This window comes from Triturus cristatus, chromosome 2_1 (assembly GCF_964204655.1).
Source record: "Triturus cristatus chromosome 2_1, aTriCri1.1, whole genome shotgun sequence".
Lineage (NCBI taxonomy): Eukaryota > Metazoa > Chordata > Amphibia > Caudata > Salamandridae > Triturus > Triturus cristatus.
Genome location: NC_140581.1, coordinates 566,408,432 through 566,427,092, shown reverse-complemented (window position 1 = coordinate 566,427,092; position 18,661 = coordinate 566,408,432). Strand labels below are relative to the sequence as shown.

The 18,661-nt window shown below is 45.8% G+C and overlaps 1 protein-coding gene across 1 annotated transcript in view; it reads right to left on the bottom strand.

The window, feature by feature from the left end:
* ADGRV1 (adhesion G protein-coupled receptor V1) overlaps positions 1-15,401 on the bottom strand; it is a 1,990,932-nt gene extending 1,975,531 nt beyond the window's left edge. The window contains exon 1 of the mRNA XM_085632468.1: positions 15,240-15,401. Within this exon, the coding sequence (XP_085488594.1) occupies positions 15,240-15,294 (55 nt within the window). The 5' untranslated portion in view covers positions 15,295-15,401. The remainder of the gene's footprint in view (positions 1-15,239) is intronic.
* Between the last annotated feature and the right edge of the window lie 3,260 nt (positions 15,402-18,661).

The following is an 18,661-nucleotide window of genomic DNA, read 5'->3' as shown; positions in this document are numbered from 1 at the left end:
GACCTTCATGTGAGTACACGTCATCTAAAAATCTAACTATGCATATAGAATCAGGTTTTTAGACAAATATGAGCTCTGGCCACTTAGAAAAATGGTCGATAACGACGATGATGTACCACTGCTCCATTTGCTCTAGTATGGGACCCATGATGTCCACCCCAACCCTCTCCCAAGGCATGGAGGGGCACGGGATGGGGTGAAGAGGTGGTCTGAAAGTGACTTGGGTTTTATCTGAGTTGATACATAGGGTGCAATCTCTGGCCGTCCTTTCTAACGCCAAACTAATACCGGGCCACCAGTAGCTATTTTTAACCCTGCTTTTAGTTTTCCCTAGGCCTAAATGTCCTTCATGGCACCAGTTCAGTATTCTCATCCTAAGATTACTCGGAGGAACAACTCTACCACCCCTCAATAACATTCGATTTTCGTGTGATAAATCATCCTTGACCTCCCAGAAGTGTCGCAAAGAATCAGGTAACTTGCTCTTACATGAACACCCTTCAGTTAACATTTTTATAACCTGGCATTAAACAGTGTCCTTATCTTGTTCACTTAACCATTCCTCTCTTGAAATTCCATCACATTTTTCATTTATGCTGGCTATGCATGACTACATACCTCAGGTTGTTTGTCTTGGTCCGTCAACCCTACTGGCATTCTGCTCAAGAAGTCTGCCACAACATTTTTTACGCCTGGAACATACTGAATATTGTAATTGTAATCAAATAGGTGCACTGATAACCTTGGAAGTCTCGGTGATGCAGCGTACAGTCCCCTAGTCGTGAACACCTTTGTTAGGGGTTTGTGGTCAGTGCACAGTGTGACTTTGTTTCCCCACACAAATTGTCTGAAATGCTCTAGTTCCCATACGCACGCCAGTGCCTCACGCTCTATGACTGAGAATTTTTCCTCAGTACTGGTCAAGGAGCATGAAGCAAAAGCTATAGTACATTCCACCCCTTTATTGTCTCTTTGGGTGAGTACCATGCCTAATCCTGTAGAACTTGCATCTGTGGTGACAAAGTTCTCCAGTAACGGGTCGAAACCTTGTAAAACCAAAGCGGAGCACATTTCATTTTTTAATGAGCTGAAAGCTGGTTGACTCACGTCTGTCAATTTGAACTTGTTTTTCAGTTTTAGTAGTTGCCTCAATTCATATGTCTTGCTTCAAAAGTTTTTTACGAACTTCGCGTATAATTCGACCAGTCCTAAAAAGGATCTTAACTTGTCCTTGTTGCTTGGCACTGGGGTATTCTTAATTGCATGCAGAAGTTCTCTTTTGGGTCTAATTCCATCACCTGTGATTTCATGACCAAGATAGCTCACTGAATTGCATGCAAATTTGCACTTTTTGTGCTCGGCTGTTAACCCTTTGGCATCCAGGATTTCCAGAACCTGGTTGACCTTAGCACCATGTTCTTCCTTAGTTCTCCCCATTATGAGAATATCATCCTGGAACAATAGTATTCCAGAGACTTCGTTGAAGATGTTATGCATCAGTCTCTGAAACATTGCGGCTGCAGAAGCCAGGACGAATGTCACCCTGGTGAACCTGAAACACCCAAACGGCGTGATGAAGGTGGTTAGCTTCTTGCTGATGCGATGTAGGGGCACCTTGTGGTAGGCTGATTTCAAGTTAATTGTAGAGAACCATTTAACCCCTTTAGTGGTAGCCAACATTTTGCTCATCCTTGGGAGGGGAAACTGCTCTACAACTGTATTGTCATTGAGGTCGTGTAGGTCTACACACAACCTCAGTCTGCCGTTGGGCCATTTGGCCATGACCAAAGGTGCAACCCACTCCGAGGCCTCCACTTGTTCAATGGTGCAGTCCTCGAGAAGCTTGTCCAGTTGCGTTTTTGCTTCATCTTTAATGGAGAAGGGTACATTTCTTGCTTTATGTACAACTGGGATGGCGTCTGGTTTCACTTTGATTTTGTGTTGTAGTATGAGGTTTTGGATCCTTTGTTGATCCAAGTTTATTTGGGAGTGCGCTTGGCCTCTGATACCTTATTCATGGTATCACCCTCCTTTTCTTTGCTCTCGCTTATAACAGCTTTAGCGCAAAGTCCCGTCAGCTCAGCTTTTCTTGCAATGTCTATAATGAATTGTAGGGGGTATTCGCCCTTGGCCCACAAACTGTCCTGAATGTGAGAATTGGACTCTTGCATGACGATCTGGTCCCTAATGAACTCGTCGTGTAATCCACCAAGCGACAATCAATGGCTAGGTTTTTTAGTGCTGGCACTCATCAATTTACAGTTCACTGTTCTCCTCTTGATTTTACCAAGATAATCTTCAAGATATTCCGCATGTAACACAGCTGATTTTTCATTCAAACTTATATGTATTTCAGTTCTTACACCAGTCAATTCTTCTGCACGTATATTGCTGCTTCACTTCTTTTTAAGCATTTTTCCAATCATTTTGTATGCTTCTTCAATTTGCTGACTGACCTCTTTTACTCGTCGTGTTCATCAGCCTGAAAATTCTTCTGACAGCTTATGTAGTTGTACACTTCTTTCTTCCTTTTCTTATGATGCGTAGATTCCTTTAACAAGGCTGTAACGGAGTCTCCAGTCTGATTCCTGTAGTAATGTTTCTGGTGGGTTCGCGTGTTGATGATCATCGCCAAATCCTGTAAAGAACTCTCCGTGACACGAAGATGAAGAGAAAACGTATCCTTTATTCAATTCACCAACACAGGCTCTGCATGAGGCAGATCATAAGGAATGCAGCCGCTCCGCGAGTCATCAGCTGGCAACTGTCAAGTTCTAACTGACAGCTGATGACAGTCAGTCAGTCAGTCAAAACACTTTATTCGATTAATTAAAATCATAAAAGTACAAATTTCATACAATAAATGAGACAATCAACGAGCATAATCTACACCATCAAGTTTACATCATTACCACATTTTAAAAATACCATACTTAAAAACAGTGCCTAAAAACGATTAAAAAAAAAAAGAAAAAGAGTCAATCATAATTGCACAGGTTTGGGAGAATTTTTGGTTTACAACGCACAGCTGCCACCAGGAAATTTGCCACACTAAATACAATGCGGGTATTGCTCAGCTGCTGTAAAAATAACAAAGCGGGTCTAACTTGTAAAAAGCCGGCATCCTTTAGAATTGGGCGCAAATATTTTTTCCAGCTGGCAGAATAAAACTCACAAAACATGATAAAGTGCAATGTGTCTTGGTATGAGAAATTATCACATGGGCACGGCCTACCACATTCAGGTTTTCCCCAGGACGGATAAAAACCTAGTGAAAAATGAATCAGATTAAATCTGAATCTCGACAATAGAAATCTATGAAATGGGTTAGAAACAATACTTAAGTAGGGTTCCAGAGATGGAGATAAGAGAAGCAAATAATGCGCTCTAACGCTTGGTTTTGTAAGTTCCCTCTCTTCACGATCCAGTTTTACCCTGTCTAAGAAAGACTGCTTAATCCATGCTACATCTGCCTTAATGATATGTGAGGGGAATAGAAAAAGCTCAGTACGCCCAAGATGGGAGAACGCCGCTCTAACGTACTCCAGCCAAGGTATTCTCTTAACATTGTCCATAGCTAAGACATCGCTAAGAATCATGTGATTAAGAGTAATTTCCTGATTTAACCAGGTTTTCGTCCAGCACAATAGTGGGGCCATCTTCAGTTTATCCATGACATAACCCAAACCAACCTCCGAATGAATAGAGAAGGTGGGAGTAGATTGGGGAACTGAGAGCAAATGTCTCAGAAATCTGTTTTCTACCACTTGGATCATGTCCTGCGCGACGTATCCCCACAAAGCAGCACCATAAGTGGCGATGGCCAAGCATTTCGAATTATAGACTTTCAGCAGGGCCTCCATCGGCCGTGCCCCCAGTCTTCTAGCAAAACTCAGTAGCGCTGAGGTAGATCTGGCTACCGAGTTGCTTTTGAGCTTGATTTGCGGGCCCCAAGTGCCTATCTCGTCAAAGAGGACCCCCAGATAACAAAAAACCCTCACTCTGGAAATTACTTCCCCGTTACAGAAAAAAGACCTAAGTTTGGGCCTTTTGCCCTGTTTCCCCACTACCATAAAATGAGATTTCTTTATATTTACCTTAAGGTCTAATGCGGCCATAAAGGCGCCGAAGGCATCCAGCAATCTCTGAAGCCCCACACCAGTGCGGGCCAACAGGACAGCATCGTCCGCGTATAGGAGAACCGGTATAACTAAATCCCCTACACGCGGCACATCCGCCCTCAAGTTCCCCAAGGACTTTTCCAGGCCGTTAATGTAGATAGTAAAGAGGAGTGGGGCCAGGATACACCCTTGCCTCACCCCCCTCACTGACCTAAAGTGCTTAGTGCGTTTCCCGTCCTGAGTGACCCTTACTGAGGCAAAAAGGTCCTGATGGAGTGCTGCTAAAAAACTCACTAGAGGGGGATCAATACCAAATTCCAGCAAAATAAGCCATAACTTCTCCCGATTAACTAAATCAAAAGCGGACGACAGGTCCATGAAGGCCATAAAAAGGGACTCGTCCTTCGCCACTGTGTATTTGCTAATTAAAAGCTGAAGATTTAAACATTGATACAGGGTCTCCCTATTCTCTCTAAACCCATATTGCAGATTAGACAGAACACCCCGGCTGTCTAAGCCATCCCTGAGTTTAGAAAGTAAAACCCTGCCCAAGATCTTCACTGTCGAGTCTAGCAGGGAAATCGGTCTATAGCAAGAGGGGTCATCACGGTGACCCTTTTTAAAGATTGGAATAATGACCGCAGTAGCCCACGAAGCAGGGAACCTATATCCAGAGACGGCATTAAAAACATTTGTTAGAATCCTTGCCCATACTTTAGGTGAGGAGCCAAATAGGTCCGCCGGCACGCCGTCGGCGCCAGGCGCCTTGTTGCTAGAGGATTCCTTTATAGCTTTCTCCACTTCCCAAAAAATCAAAAGATAAGCAAGGCAAAGAGTGGAATTCAAAGGACATGCTGCTGCTTGGGTGACTTGAGCCACCTGCCCCATACATGATACTGAAGTGATCAAACCACTGCTCGTCCGGGATTACACAATCCATCTTAGTGCCCTCAATACCCGAGAAGAATGGGTGATTAATTGTAGCCCAAAACTTTCCACTGTCCCGAAGGACATCGATGGATAGGAGATTATCCCAGGCCTCCGCTTTTATCACCTTTTTCCGTTTGTCAATGGCCTCCTTATAGGCCCCTCTCGCTACAGCAATTGCCGCCTTATCTCTAGGGCTGCTTTTTAACGCCTGATGCAAAGCCCTATGGGCCCTGGAGCAACTTCCATCAAACCATCTTAAGGGATTGCTGCATCCACCAATATTGGTGGAAGTCAGGTCCCTAGAGATCTGTGAGCAGATTACTTCAAAAGCACAGACTACCTCCGCCGCAGGCGAATTCTCGTTAAGGCAAGTAGCCCAGGCCCCGTCAGTTTTTGCACATAGAGCCTCTAAAAAGGTTGCGGGGACCACCTTCGCCCACTTGATCCTGCAACCCTGATCTTTCGTGATCAGGGGAGGGTCAATTTGGCGAACGCGGCGCACGCCACCCAAGCTCTCGGCCATTTCCAACTCCAAATACACCGGATTGTGATCACTAAAGGCCGACGGGACAGCTTTGTAGGCTCTTGCCCAGGTTAGGGCACCGGAAGACAATAAAGATGTCATCAATCACTGACCCCGCAGTGGTGCCTTTATATGTAGTACCCCTGCCTCTATAAAATTGGGTTCAAAGATATTAATGGTAGCAAGGAAATCGTCTAGGGCCTCCCCATACTTGGCGTGCTCAAAATGAGAGGCCGCAGCACCTGATGGCCCCTCATGGGCTTCATGGCCCCACGCATAACACTCGGCATCACAGGGATGAACATTAAAATCGCCCATAAGGACGATCTCGAAACCAATGTTTTGTTTTTGGCTATACTCTAAAATAAAACTTTGCAAAGCGACCACATGTTGATTAAAGAAAATACAGTCCCTAGCATTATAAAAGTTAATCAGTAAAATTTTCAAAGAGTGGGAGACGGACCATTCAACACAAAGAAAATTGTTCGAGCCAGAGAACAAACGAGTAAATGTGCCCTTCAGATGTAATGCAAAAAGAAATATTAAACCCCCTCTCGCTCGTCCCGCCCCACCCATGATTGCTGGAAGCGTAAAGCTAGAATAACCATCCAAACAAAAGTTACTAGACGGGTCCCATGATTCCTGCATAGCAATAATGTCATGATTCCCTAAATAATCGAGCCAAATTGGGTCCGCTCTCTTCGCTCTAATCCCGGCAACATTCCAGCTAATTAATTTACAACGTTCCCCTGCAACAGGGTTTACATGACAAGCTGCAGGAGACTGGTCCGACACGGTCAGTCAATCATTTGCCTCCAAATTTGACAGTGGGGTAAAACGGTTATTCAGGATCAGATTGGGGGGATGGGGCAAAGGGACACTAGAGGGTAGCTGCCAATCACCAGGCCCTAGGGTCTCCCCAGATCTTTGACACCCCGCTATGGTTGGCTGACGAAGAGTAAAAAATGGCCTTGGGGGTAGGGGGAGAGAGTTTTTTACTACACCACCTACACCAAAATGACTGTGATTGCCGCCTGACAATTTAGCTGGTGGTGGGTAGAAAAACCCAAGGGGAACTGGTCTAATTCCCCTTAGCGCTACCTCTGACCCATCCCAAAACAGTCTATCTGCAATGTCAGGACTATTAAAACTGAATCTAACACAATCACCCACAAGCCGCTTTGGCCGCCGCCCAACCCACCCCACCTTTCTCGCCATAATGATATTGGGGGAGATGTCCAGTCCCCCACAGCTGGAGGCTGTGCACCAGGATCTGGTCACCCTTAACAGATCATGAGTAGATTCAATCTCTCCCACACGGAGCGGAGGGACCCCTACAAATACAGCCACCAACGGGGCCGCTTCCGGGGGAAGGTCAAGGGTAACCGAACAGCCCCTTACCTGCTTCACACTTCGGCCCGGGGGCTGGACTGCATCAGTGCTAACCGCCCGCGGCGTGTTACCAGGGGAATGCCTGCCTAGAGGCGGTTGCATGACAGAGGGAGAAGGTCCCACACTCTGTAACCTGCCTGGGGAACTACAGTTCACTCGAGCACTTGGAATGGCCAATGGCCCAAAGGAAACTCCCATGCCCCCGTCAACCCTTTGTGAGCTAAGCCTCTCTTGACTAACCCCCAATTGTTGTGAACTAAAATCTTTAATGGAGGCAACAATCTAGGAACATTTACTAAGCAAGTCGGCAACACAAGCATTCAGAGTCTCGACAATGTCTTTAGCAATGCCCACAAGTAGCGGTTCTAGTCGTGATGCAATTAGGTCTCCCAGTAAATCCGCCGAAGAATTTCCTATAGTGCCGTCAGTAATCTGCGGAGCTTTTGGGGATTTGGGCCGTTTAACGCTTTTCTTCTTACCCCCCCTTACAGGACCTACATTGCCAAGAGCATAATGCCCCAATTGAACAGTACCCAACTGAGTAGAGTTGGCAGGGGCACTCATAATGGGTGGATTGGAAATAACCACCACAGGCTCCAAGGGTATACTAGGCGCTGCCACGCGGTCAGTTGGTTCACAGGGTAGAGAGGGAGTTACCAGTCCAAGTTCCTGCTCGGCATTGGCAATTGCTTTTGATAAAGCCCCCACTGCGGTAGACAAATAGGAGATAATGCTGTCTGATTTTCTGGCAACCTTCGCTTTCTTTCCCTCCACCTCCATGTTAGCTGTTTGTTTGCGCTTACCCATTTCGAAGTTTTGGGGAGGGTGGCCCGGCCCGACCTCTTTCGGCCTCTGACGGCTGTAGACGGCCCGCCCTTTGCCCGGGCTTCACCCGGCGCCACCCGCGCGTGTTCCGCGAGCGGAAGCGATCTGCAGGCAATATCCGGTGTCAGGGGGGCGTGGCCGGGTAGCGCTGGTGCCTCTCGCGCTTCTTACCGCCTCCTCCCTGCCTTTGGTGCTCCAGGCGCTGCGTCTCCCGCGAAGCGGGAGGCGCGAGGTGAATTTAAATTGTCCGGTGTCAGAGGGGCATGGCCGGGTAGCGCTGGTGCCTCTCGCGCTTCTTCCCGCCTCCTCCCTGCCTTTGGTGCTCCAGGCACGAGGTGAATTTAAATTGTCCGGTGTCAGAGGGGCGTGGCTGGGCAGCGCTGGTGCCTCTCGCGCTTCTTCCCGCCTCCTCCCTGCCTTTGGTGCTCCAGGCGCTGCGTCTCCCTGACAGTCGTTTGAGGTGCGGTGTCCTTGCAGGGAAACGAGAAAAAACTTGCAACATACGGTGTCCTCGCAGGGACACCCGAGTACAACCATAACACATGCCACAGAAATTTAACACTGATCAGCTGTGTGCCTCCTCTACCAGACCGATCCAATATGGCCATCATAAGCATAACGCTGTGTACTCGTGACGTAGGAAAGTCACTGACGGGAGGCAGCACACGCAAAAGAAGCTTGCGAGTCTTGTTGTTTTTCAAGACAGTCTCGTGCAGGGCACCGGCACCAAGCTAAGCCGAGTCCTTCCAGATCCCTTACATCATTGACTGGATACCAATACACTCTGCATGATAAGTTAAATACAGAACACCACACTACACCCCTGTATAGTGCTTTGAGAATCATTTTATCTAAACAAATAAATACCCACTCCTAAGATTTATAACACTTTGGGCTAGGAGGGAAGCGGATCTCAACAGGGTGACATTGCAAGGTTGTCTTAGCTTAGACAAAGCCAATGCCATTCTAAGGGTACATTACATAAAACTCAATCTAATGCCTCTCGATCCCGAACTCATAGTAAAATCTGATTAAAAATAATTTTCTGACATGTGTCAACAGAGCGAAACTTGTGAACTATAGAAGCTCTTAGTGCAAGATTTTGTGTTATTAAAATCAGTGCCATCTAGAGAACTCGACCTCACAAGTTGCCGAAGCAAACCATCGTTTTATTGGACTAGATTTAGGGTGGACTTGCTTCAATTGCTACTTGAAGTTCCGGAACTTTGGTTTAATGTAAGGTCATTAGGCCCTTGTCACTGTAACAGCATCTGACCACAGGACACTATCCACTTCACTATTTTTTCTAGTCATTTTAAGTATCCCTGTAAGTGATATTAAATTCCGCTGTTGAAGAGACTTAACTACAGACTAGTCTTGATATATTTACAAATGCTTGTTGATGAATTAACTTGTTTTTAGGTTGCCTGTTTTTTATATAGCGCTGTCAAGCTACGTCCAATGAGGAATTTGTAAACTGATTTTTGATTTGTTGCTTTTAATTAATATTGTTGGGATAAGATTGATGGTGGCTTTGTAATCTGATTTTATGACTTTTGTCTGATATATATATATTCACAAGAACTGCCTTGACAGAGGTTCCTGTGAATAGTAGAAATGTTCATCAGGCTTAAGGACATTTCTAAATTTGGCAGGCAGTACCCTGCCAGGGCGACGGAGTAATTTACTCCATCACTCTGATGGAATATAATCCAGCCACCAAATTATAAATAAACCCAGTAGTGTTCAGAGCATTAGAGGGTCCTCCTGCATAAAATTGGCGTCACCAAGCTCAGAAGCAACGGCAAAACATGTGCCTTCGAAAAGATTGCAGTCGTTCTTCTCATATCACTAACTTAGATTGTTTTTAGGTCTCGTCTAGGCAGCGCATGCGCGGTCTCTTTGAGATTTGCTGTATTCAGGTATGGACTTGAAGCTTCGTCCATTTTCCGCCCATCTTTTCAATTGGCTTCTCCTACTGTCCTTTATAAATGGTGGCTTTTGATTCGTGAACAGGCTTAGTAGTCCCTCATTAGTACCTCATCTTCTCCTTTTGTAACCTCCCAGGAGGACTGCCCCGTAACGTGTTGTTAGTCGGTATATTTTATATACAATCTATGAGCACTACTTACTTAAATGACTTTCTCCTATGGCACGCAGCACATGCTCCCCTGCAACCCCTTGCTTTTTTTAAGCAGCGCCAACACGCTTTATCTTATCTTATGTTTTTTGCTTCAACAATGGCGTCCGCGCCTTTAATGCTGCTCACACCATAATTTTTTTTTTCTTAAACTACAGCAGTTTTAAGCCACGCTTTGTTCTTTTTTCAACCGGCACACTTCAGGTTCAAGAATGTTGGGCTCGCATTTCTTTTGTTATGCGTGACTCGCGTAAAGCAATCAACACACTCGCAAAACACACGGTCAACAATGACGCCAGCGCAGCTCCAGCTTATTCAAACTCTCCCAGGTTGCAGCCCCTCATCCCCGTCCCTCCCTCGGGTGCAGCGCTTTACGCTTCAGCACGGCACCTGCTTTCATATTAACAACACGGGCGCCACGCTTAATATTTTACCACGCCGCCCGCGTTAATGATTTTTTTTTTTTTTAGCATGTCACACACTTCACAGGCTGCAATGTGCATAACTTTTATATGCATGATTGCTGCACTTTATATTTCAGCACAGCGCTCGCTTTCAAATTTACAATGCCAATAAGCTGTAAATCTCACAATTGCGAGACCAATTGCATTGCAAATGCTTGTTTTCAATTGTTATCTCGCTCGATTTGTGTAAATGGAAAGCACTAGGTAGTATACCCGTCTATAAGTTGATGTATAGGTTCTGGTCGTGTGACCATGTGGGTGATTGATCGTAATATGATATGCAGTACTACAGTGAACCTCTGGCTAGTTTTGCACTGTGTATCAATAGAACAAATGCAAGCAATTGTCAGAAGACAGCAAAGAACACTATGCTAGAGAGCGAAAAAAATTACTCAGCAGTACAACTTATTGAGATCTACACCACTCTTTCATGCACCCACCACAGTGCCATATAGTAGATAATTTGCATCCTTTGTTCTCCAACAACACACAAATTGAAGACGGCCAAAGAGCATACAATGTGCATCCTTTGCTCTCCAACAATACACAAACTGAAGATAGCAATCCAGCAATACTAAGCTTCCTGCAAAAATCTAGACAAAATGCTACCAAATTCAACCCCACGATGAAACCTCAACGGACACAACCTCCGGTGCCACACAGTTTTCATCAGTGCAATTAATTTAGTGAACCTCAAGAGCTTTTACTTTACTTATACAAGCTTCTCTCACGGAATAAATGTGTCATACAAGAGCATACACACAACATTCACCCTGCCCATATATTCTGCAAAGGTGTGACCCTCCAAAGGCACATCCATTTCACACAACTGTACCCCGCCAGAAGCTGCTACCTGAAGCCCACCACACCCACAGCAAAGTTCTTTTGTTAGATGGTGGGCAAATGATCTACACCTGTAGAAATGCAGGGTGGTAATGCACAGCAGTTCAGCCTTATCCTACAAATCAAACAGCAAATTCCCATGGCACATGCATCCATGCATCAAGTTCGCTAAATAGTCTGATCTTCTCTTCTCTAACAAATACAGACTCCAGACCAACACGATATCCGTGAATGAGAAAAACTATAATCATGATGAGTAAATGCCAAGTTTTCAAAAGCCCTCTAAGACATACACATTTTTGACACGTGCTATACAAAGGCTCATGATATAACATAACATAGAAAATGAAAGAGAATTGGAAATGAAGTACTCCTGCTTGGAAGGCTTCTTCTTCCAGGCTGAGGGCTTCAGATGCTTGAAAACTTGTAGCTGGAGCTAAGAACAGACAAAGGCCCCAGAACATTCCAGCAGACTCCAAAAACAATCCCCTTTTAGCACCTGACTAAACTGTTCCACGGCAAGTTATTTTCAAAAGGCTGCACTTCTCATTTTGTTACCATGTATAAATGGATTTCCGCCAAATACTGTAGGATGGTGTGGTTCTCTGTCTGCACTCTGTGCCTCCCAATTGCACACACAAAAACATAAGTAAGGTTATGTTTGACCAACAAATCAATGAAGCATGGCTAATTAATAAATTCCATCGCAGACAACCAGCTACTTATATGATGTATATTTTCACTTCATGAAATCGCAGATAACTTTTTAAAAAAGGTGTGCTTTATTGACATCTCTTGTTTTCTTTTTCATGGTCTATTGTACAGGCTGAGTTAGACATTAAGAAATATTTTTTTATAAAACCTGAACGGATGAAAACTTGCAAAAACACGCACATAGAAAATGTGCATACTGCATTGGATTCAGACGACAAGTTCATTAATGATATTGTTTTCAAAGTATATACCACCATTTTCTTTCACTTTGTGAAAAATTTCGCAATTACAACATTTAAGAGGCTGGTGTGAGAGCATAAACATGAATAATATATCACGTTGCAGATGGACGGCAGAGAGGATGTTACTAGGCTGCTGTGTCCTAGCAGCAAGAGGAAGGGCGTGAACATCACACTCGGCCCAGGTGCATGCTGAGTGCACCTTACCACAGTACTGCAACTCAGATGGCTGCCCACAACACAACGCAACACAAGGCAATCCAAGGTGCAAGGAACAGCTATGTATGAAGATGAAGAAGGATGTCATACAGAGCAGCAACAATGCAGGCAGTTTCTGTCATCAGAGAGATGTATGTTTCCTACATAACTGGCAGACAACATTCTTAGCAGAATCCTTAAAGAAGGGCTAACATGGTGTGTACGTTTGACTAGGCAAAGACTCCATAACCTTCTAGTTAAGAGAGTATCACAAAGGCAGGCCTCAGAACTATCTTTCGTGTCATCTTTTTCAGTTCTGGGTTGGCCCAGATAGATCTGAGAACAGCAAAAAGCCCCAACGCCCAAAAGCACAAATCTCAATACTCCCAAAGAAGAAAAACTGTGTAAGATAACATTGAGGAAAAGTGCAAACTCTGACATGCTGCTTTCTTGTTGAATGAATGTAACTCTCCATACAGCAAACTTTGCCTTCATCAGTACAACCATCTCCCGTCAACCCATGCCCCAGGAACCTATAAGCATGTCTGCAAATGTACTGAGTATACACATTCTACTTTCATCTACGGATAATTCCTCAAGCTTTTGCCGATTAGGTGAAAAATAATTGAAGCAATAGATAATGGAAGTAATTTGGACTTTTTTAGAGCCCTTTCAAAATGATGTTATATAACTGAAAACATATGATATCCGATTTGAGAACCAACGATGCATAATTATGCTGATCAATTAACCTTGTATTTTTCCTTTAACAAGCCTTTATCAATCAAACAATGCTTGGAGTGTTTATATAGCCCAATGACACCAAAAATCAATAGCATTCAAATAAACCAAATGGTACTTGTATAAAATAATATATTAAAGACCTTCTGCAATCACAAGAGCTGCATTGGGCTGAATGGACTCCATGGGGCCTATTTACAAAAGCATTTTTGAGTAGGTAAAGTGGTACTTGTGTAGTACTCTTTTAGGTACTCCAACACTCTTTTGTAAGTTGGCCACCTAAACATCTAATGTGGGAATAAAATGGCAATATTCACTGAATACTCATATACAATTAGTACAAATAGAAAATGATGTTCCCTCCTTGCACTTCTAGTCATAGGGAATTTGACGCTTTGGGAACAACTCACATAGGCTTATTGAGTATGTAAAAGAGCATTCTTGTAGTAGTACTTCCCTTACTCATAAATGCTTTTGTGAATCAGTACCTTCTTCTAAATACCGCATCCATCTGCCCTTTTCTTGTGAGATAGGGCTGGTGACGGGTCACTAGATAAAAGTGGCAACATCACATACACACTCTGATACAATATAACACATCACTTGAATGTAATTTCTTTTTATAATGGAGGACAATAATGAATCACAGAGTGTTATAAAGTAACTGAAGAAGTAAATACTATGGACAGCATATCAGGTGCTGTACCGCATTGTAAAGCAATAGTTATAAGTATTATATAACGCTGCAACCACCTGTTACACCTCATGCCTCCAGAATTCCATGACGATTCACGAAAAGACATTTATGCCTGTGAAATGACAAACAATGAAGTCCACTGGTACCCTCACCATGACACAAAAACACACAGCAAAGACCTGGACTTGGGCAGGATGCAGTGCAATATACCACACTTATGCTGACAATGTTACAACACACCTCCCATATTTAGGAATCTAGAACAGCGCCCAGAGGTAATCAGGTACTCTTTAAGCACATTAGCTAGTGCTCTGTCTTGTGGAGGGTATTGGCGGTGGTCTAAGACTTTGTATTATGCTGTGCTGTGTTTGAGCAGTCTGCTGCCTAGCTTGTCCCGCCATCATTCTGTGGAAAGTAATCAGACAAGAGGACACTGACAGAACCCCCCTGGGCTGGCTGGTACATGACTCAGTTTCCGCACATCTTACACATGGATAACGGAGCCGTCCCTCTGGGAATCCCTGAATACGAACGTGCAACTTTTAGAACTGTGGTGGACAGGACACTGAACAACTTACTATGGCGACCGAGGCGCGAATTTAACATAGAAACAAAAAAACACATTCTGACCGCAACTGGTAGATTAAACCAGCACAATTACACAGGAACCAAGCGGGCTATTGCTGTTCCTTTTGACAACATTGCATTGCGGTTGGTGCTGAAACAGCAGTCAGTCATAGCGCACTGACCCACAGGCGCGGCGGGAGGCTCCGATGGATGCAAAGAGCTTTACAAAGCCCATTAGGGACATTCAAAACCTGTCAAAATTAAGCGCCAACCGCCTAGATTGCAAGGCTGAGCGCCGACATAAACAGTAAATAAAATATGTCATCTCAAACGCCGTTTTGAAAATAATATAGAAGTCAAAAAATGACTTTGGTAAATGTAGCTCCAGTCGGACTCTCAGAAACGCACCCGTTTTCAGCTCTTTGTATTTCAACAATATCCTCTGTCCAACCCGCCTTTATGGTCAGTGTTTATTGCCACATAGAAGTAAAAATTGGATGTCAAAGAATAAATCACCAAGTGCTTAAAATGGAAATATAGAAGTGTAGGCACTCACTATCCCAAAGTATCTGTTTACTGACTAGAAATGCCAGAATTCCCGTATTATAAGGATTGGACGTCTGATGAAAAGTGCAGGTACTCACTCGCCCTTTAAAACTGCAAGAAGTAGAACTAAGGATACGCACGATGAGCTATCAAAAACAGGTTATTTTTCAGGCATTCAAATGAGATTTTGACCAGCTCGAGCCTTTTGCTCCCTGACATTGCTGCAAGCACACGCATACTGAAAAAAGCACCTGCTGATTCAAACGTGAGAAAGTAAGAGTAAGTTGTAACACACTTACTTCTGCCCACAAAGCCCTCTGGGCTCCCCGGCTCCAAACGCAGTGCAGCGGGCATGGTGGCCGACGGACATGCGGCTCCAGCCCTGGTCCACTCGGGAGTCTGCCGAATGTTAGCAGCTCCCCGCCTCGCAGTGAGGAGCCTCTGCACGCGCAGTTCCGCGGTCTCTGCCCTCTCGAGACTGCCGCGCGCACATAGCACTCCTTTCTTCAGCCCGGGCACACATGCGTAGAAGACGAGCCCCTAAGAACTACCCAGGCGTCTGGGGCTGGCTGCGGCTCTGTTTGTCTTGTGACATCCAAGGCAGCCCCCGGATTCCCTATTCACCGGTGACTCCTGCCCCGCCCCCACGCACTAATCGGCTCTGCTCCTCAAATGCAGACTCGACGCACCGGGTCCTGGCCTCAGTTGGAGAAAGGCTCCCTCCGTCTGCTGTCAGCGAGGACCACAGCCAGCACTACTTCTCAGCTGTTCTCTTCCCGGACAGCTGAGGGACCTCGTACCGGTAGGACGCCTGGACCCGTCGCTCCTCCAATGAGGATGAGAGTCATCTGCACTTGTGTGTATGTGAAACTCTATCTGGATCTCTTCCCTGGCATACCTGCTTCAGCCGTGTCACCTTACGACCCGGGCTATCAGATGGGCTCTGCCCGGGGCGCGCGCTTGTCTTCCATGGAGACATCCAGTGACCGCGGAGGTCACAAATAGCTGTTTGCTTCCAATGGACAGGGCAGGGCCATTTTTTAAATGCTTTTATCTAGATAAAATGCACACATATAAATCCTGCTATACTGAAGCAAAAAACACATTAAAAACTGGGTATGTGCGTATCGTTGTGTCACTCTTCTATGCACTGCTGTGAACCAAATGTGGTTGTTTACAATTAAACTAAACTGCGCTGAATGACCCGTTGGCAGGATCAGTCATTGATGGGGCCCTCCATGATTGCAATCGTGATTTGCAGAAAATTAGCTGTAGAGCATGTGCATTACTGAGCTATTATTCGGGCCTTAACGCACGTTGACTAAAATACATAATGTACTTCGAGACTGTCTCCAAAAGAAAAGAAACCACTCGTATCGGTGGAGTCAGTAAGACCGTTACAGGGGGATTTACATGCACCCCTAGCTTGAGTGCCCCAGCTGCATGGATTTCGGGACCCCAGGTAATGATTTTTGGTCATAACACAGATTATGCGTGCGTGTCATAACCTAGGCCTGTCTCACAGTAATGCAGTCTTGGTAGACTGTGATGAGTGCACCAAACACTACCCTTAGAGTGATTGATGGCTGCTGCCCTTGCCTGGATTTAAGTGACATAAGTGTACAGAGCTACCTGGATGCTACAACACATCCTGCTGTCAGCACGTACTACCTTGGCCAGGCGTGCCGTCCGAGGTGTTAAATAAATGAGAATAGACCGTTTGTGGTCAGTCCTGAACGCTACTTTCATTATCCGCCTGACTCACTGCGGGTGCTGTGCATACTTTGACCTGCACTTCAGCTCACCCTCACCAGATGTCCCCATCAGCACACTGGGACAAGGGCAGACTGCTAGTTACAACCCGCTGCGCCTGGACACACCAGCAGGGCTGCCAAGGTGCACAACCACGCTCCTTCTAACCCCGGCGGTAGCAGCCGCACCAAACCCAGTACACAAGGCAGGGGAGCTGCCTGGAAGCCTGCTAAGCACACGGTGAGCGATCCATGGTGCCTCTGCCGACTCCTACCATACAGTGAAGCGCCACCCATGGGGGGGAAGGCCCTCACCGCACTCCTCCACGAAGCGTCACTTAGAGTGGGTAGACCCTCACCACACTCCTTTACACAGCACCCTCTGAGGGAAGACCGTCAGCTACAGCTCCATCTAGAGGGGGAAGACCCTCACGGTGCTTCTCCACACAGTGCCTCCTGGAAGGGGAATACCTTCACTGAGCCCATACATCAGCGACACCGCTGTCTGCTAAGACAGGAGCTCAACACAAAGTACTGGAGCGCAGGGACGCATATATCCAGAGCTGCCAGGCCCCCACCATATCTGTTTACCACACCTGTGGCAGCGGATGATGCACAGGCTGCAGATCCCCAAGGCGCTGGTCCAGGACACAATGTGACACCTGCAGGTCTGGGCTTGAGTACTCGTTCAGCTGTGGGGGCTCTGGCACTATTCAGTGAACTGGCAGACCGGGATACCGCTGGCCCAGGTGGAAGATCTGGGTGGGGTGGCTTGAGAACTACTTCAGAGCTACCAGGGAACGGGATAATGCAGTAAAGAGGTCACCTCTGCTGCTTTTTGTTGGTGAGGAAATATACAAACTGTTCCAGCACCTCTATGATGCCCCGATAACTGCCCTCAATGCACACTTTGGCCCCCAACTAAACACCGATTTTGAACATTTCAAATTGCGCCAAGTCCGAGAGGGAGAGTCAATGGACAATTTTTACTCCTGCCTTCCGGCTCTGGTGACCACCTGTACAGACCACAACCCGCAAAAAGAGGTCAGGGCATAGCTCATACAGGGGTGCAGGTAGGCTAACCTAAGAAGACTTATCCTCAGACAACCTAGCATCCAACAAGAAGACATGCTCATTCTTGCCTATACGTATGACTTATCCAGTGGAAGGGATGAGGAAATGGAAGTGGCACTAAACCAACGGGAAGGACCATCCTACAGCACCAAAATGCCAGCCATCAAAACAGAAACAGTGGACAAGGTTTGCACTAAACCTCCGCTTCACAAGGGGAAGCTCTGGAAGGACTCGGAAACCTTATGCAGAAAATGTAGGATGGGACCACACCCCTTGGAAAAATTTCTGGTGGCAGTGCACACATATTTGGCGTGCAACAGGCCCATGACCTGCAGGTGGTTCACCTCCTTGACTAATTCCCGAGCTGTTCCAAGGGCTAGGTTGTCAGAAAGGAGCAACAGTCAAACTACACACATTGATAAGACAATCCAAGCAACTGAGCGCAGACACCAAAGAATACCATTCCACCTGCGAGACCAGGTTGTAGTGGAGCCAGACGAACTGGAATGCATGGACGTCATCGAAAAGATCTCAGGGCCCACACCGTGATTCTCACCCCTGGTCATAAACGAGAAAACCAAGCAGCCGAGGGAAATGTGTCCCTGTATAGACATGAGGCTTCCGAAAAGGGCTATCTACCGAGAACGGCACATCACCTTAATAATGGATATCATAGCAGGTTTGAACAGTACAAGGTGGTTTTTGAAGCTCGATTTGAATGCAGGATATCACCAACTGGTACTCCACCTGGACAGTTGCTACATTATGACATTCTCAACGCATCTCGGGCTCAGAAAATACAAGAGACTGAATTTTAGGATCGCTTTGGCCGCCAAGGTGTTTCAGAATACAATCCGAGAAACACTATTGGGGCTGGAAGGACTCCTCAAAATAAG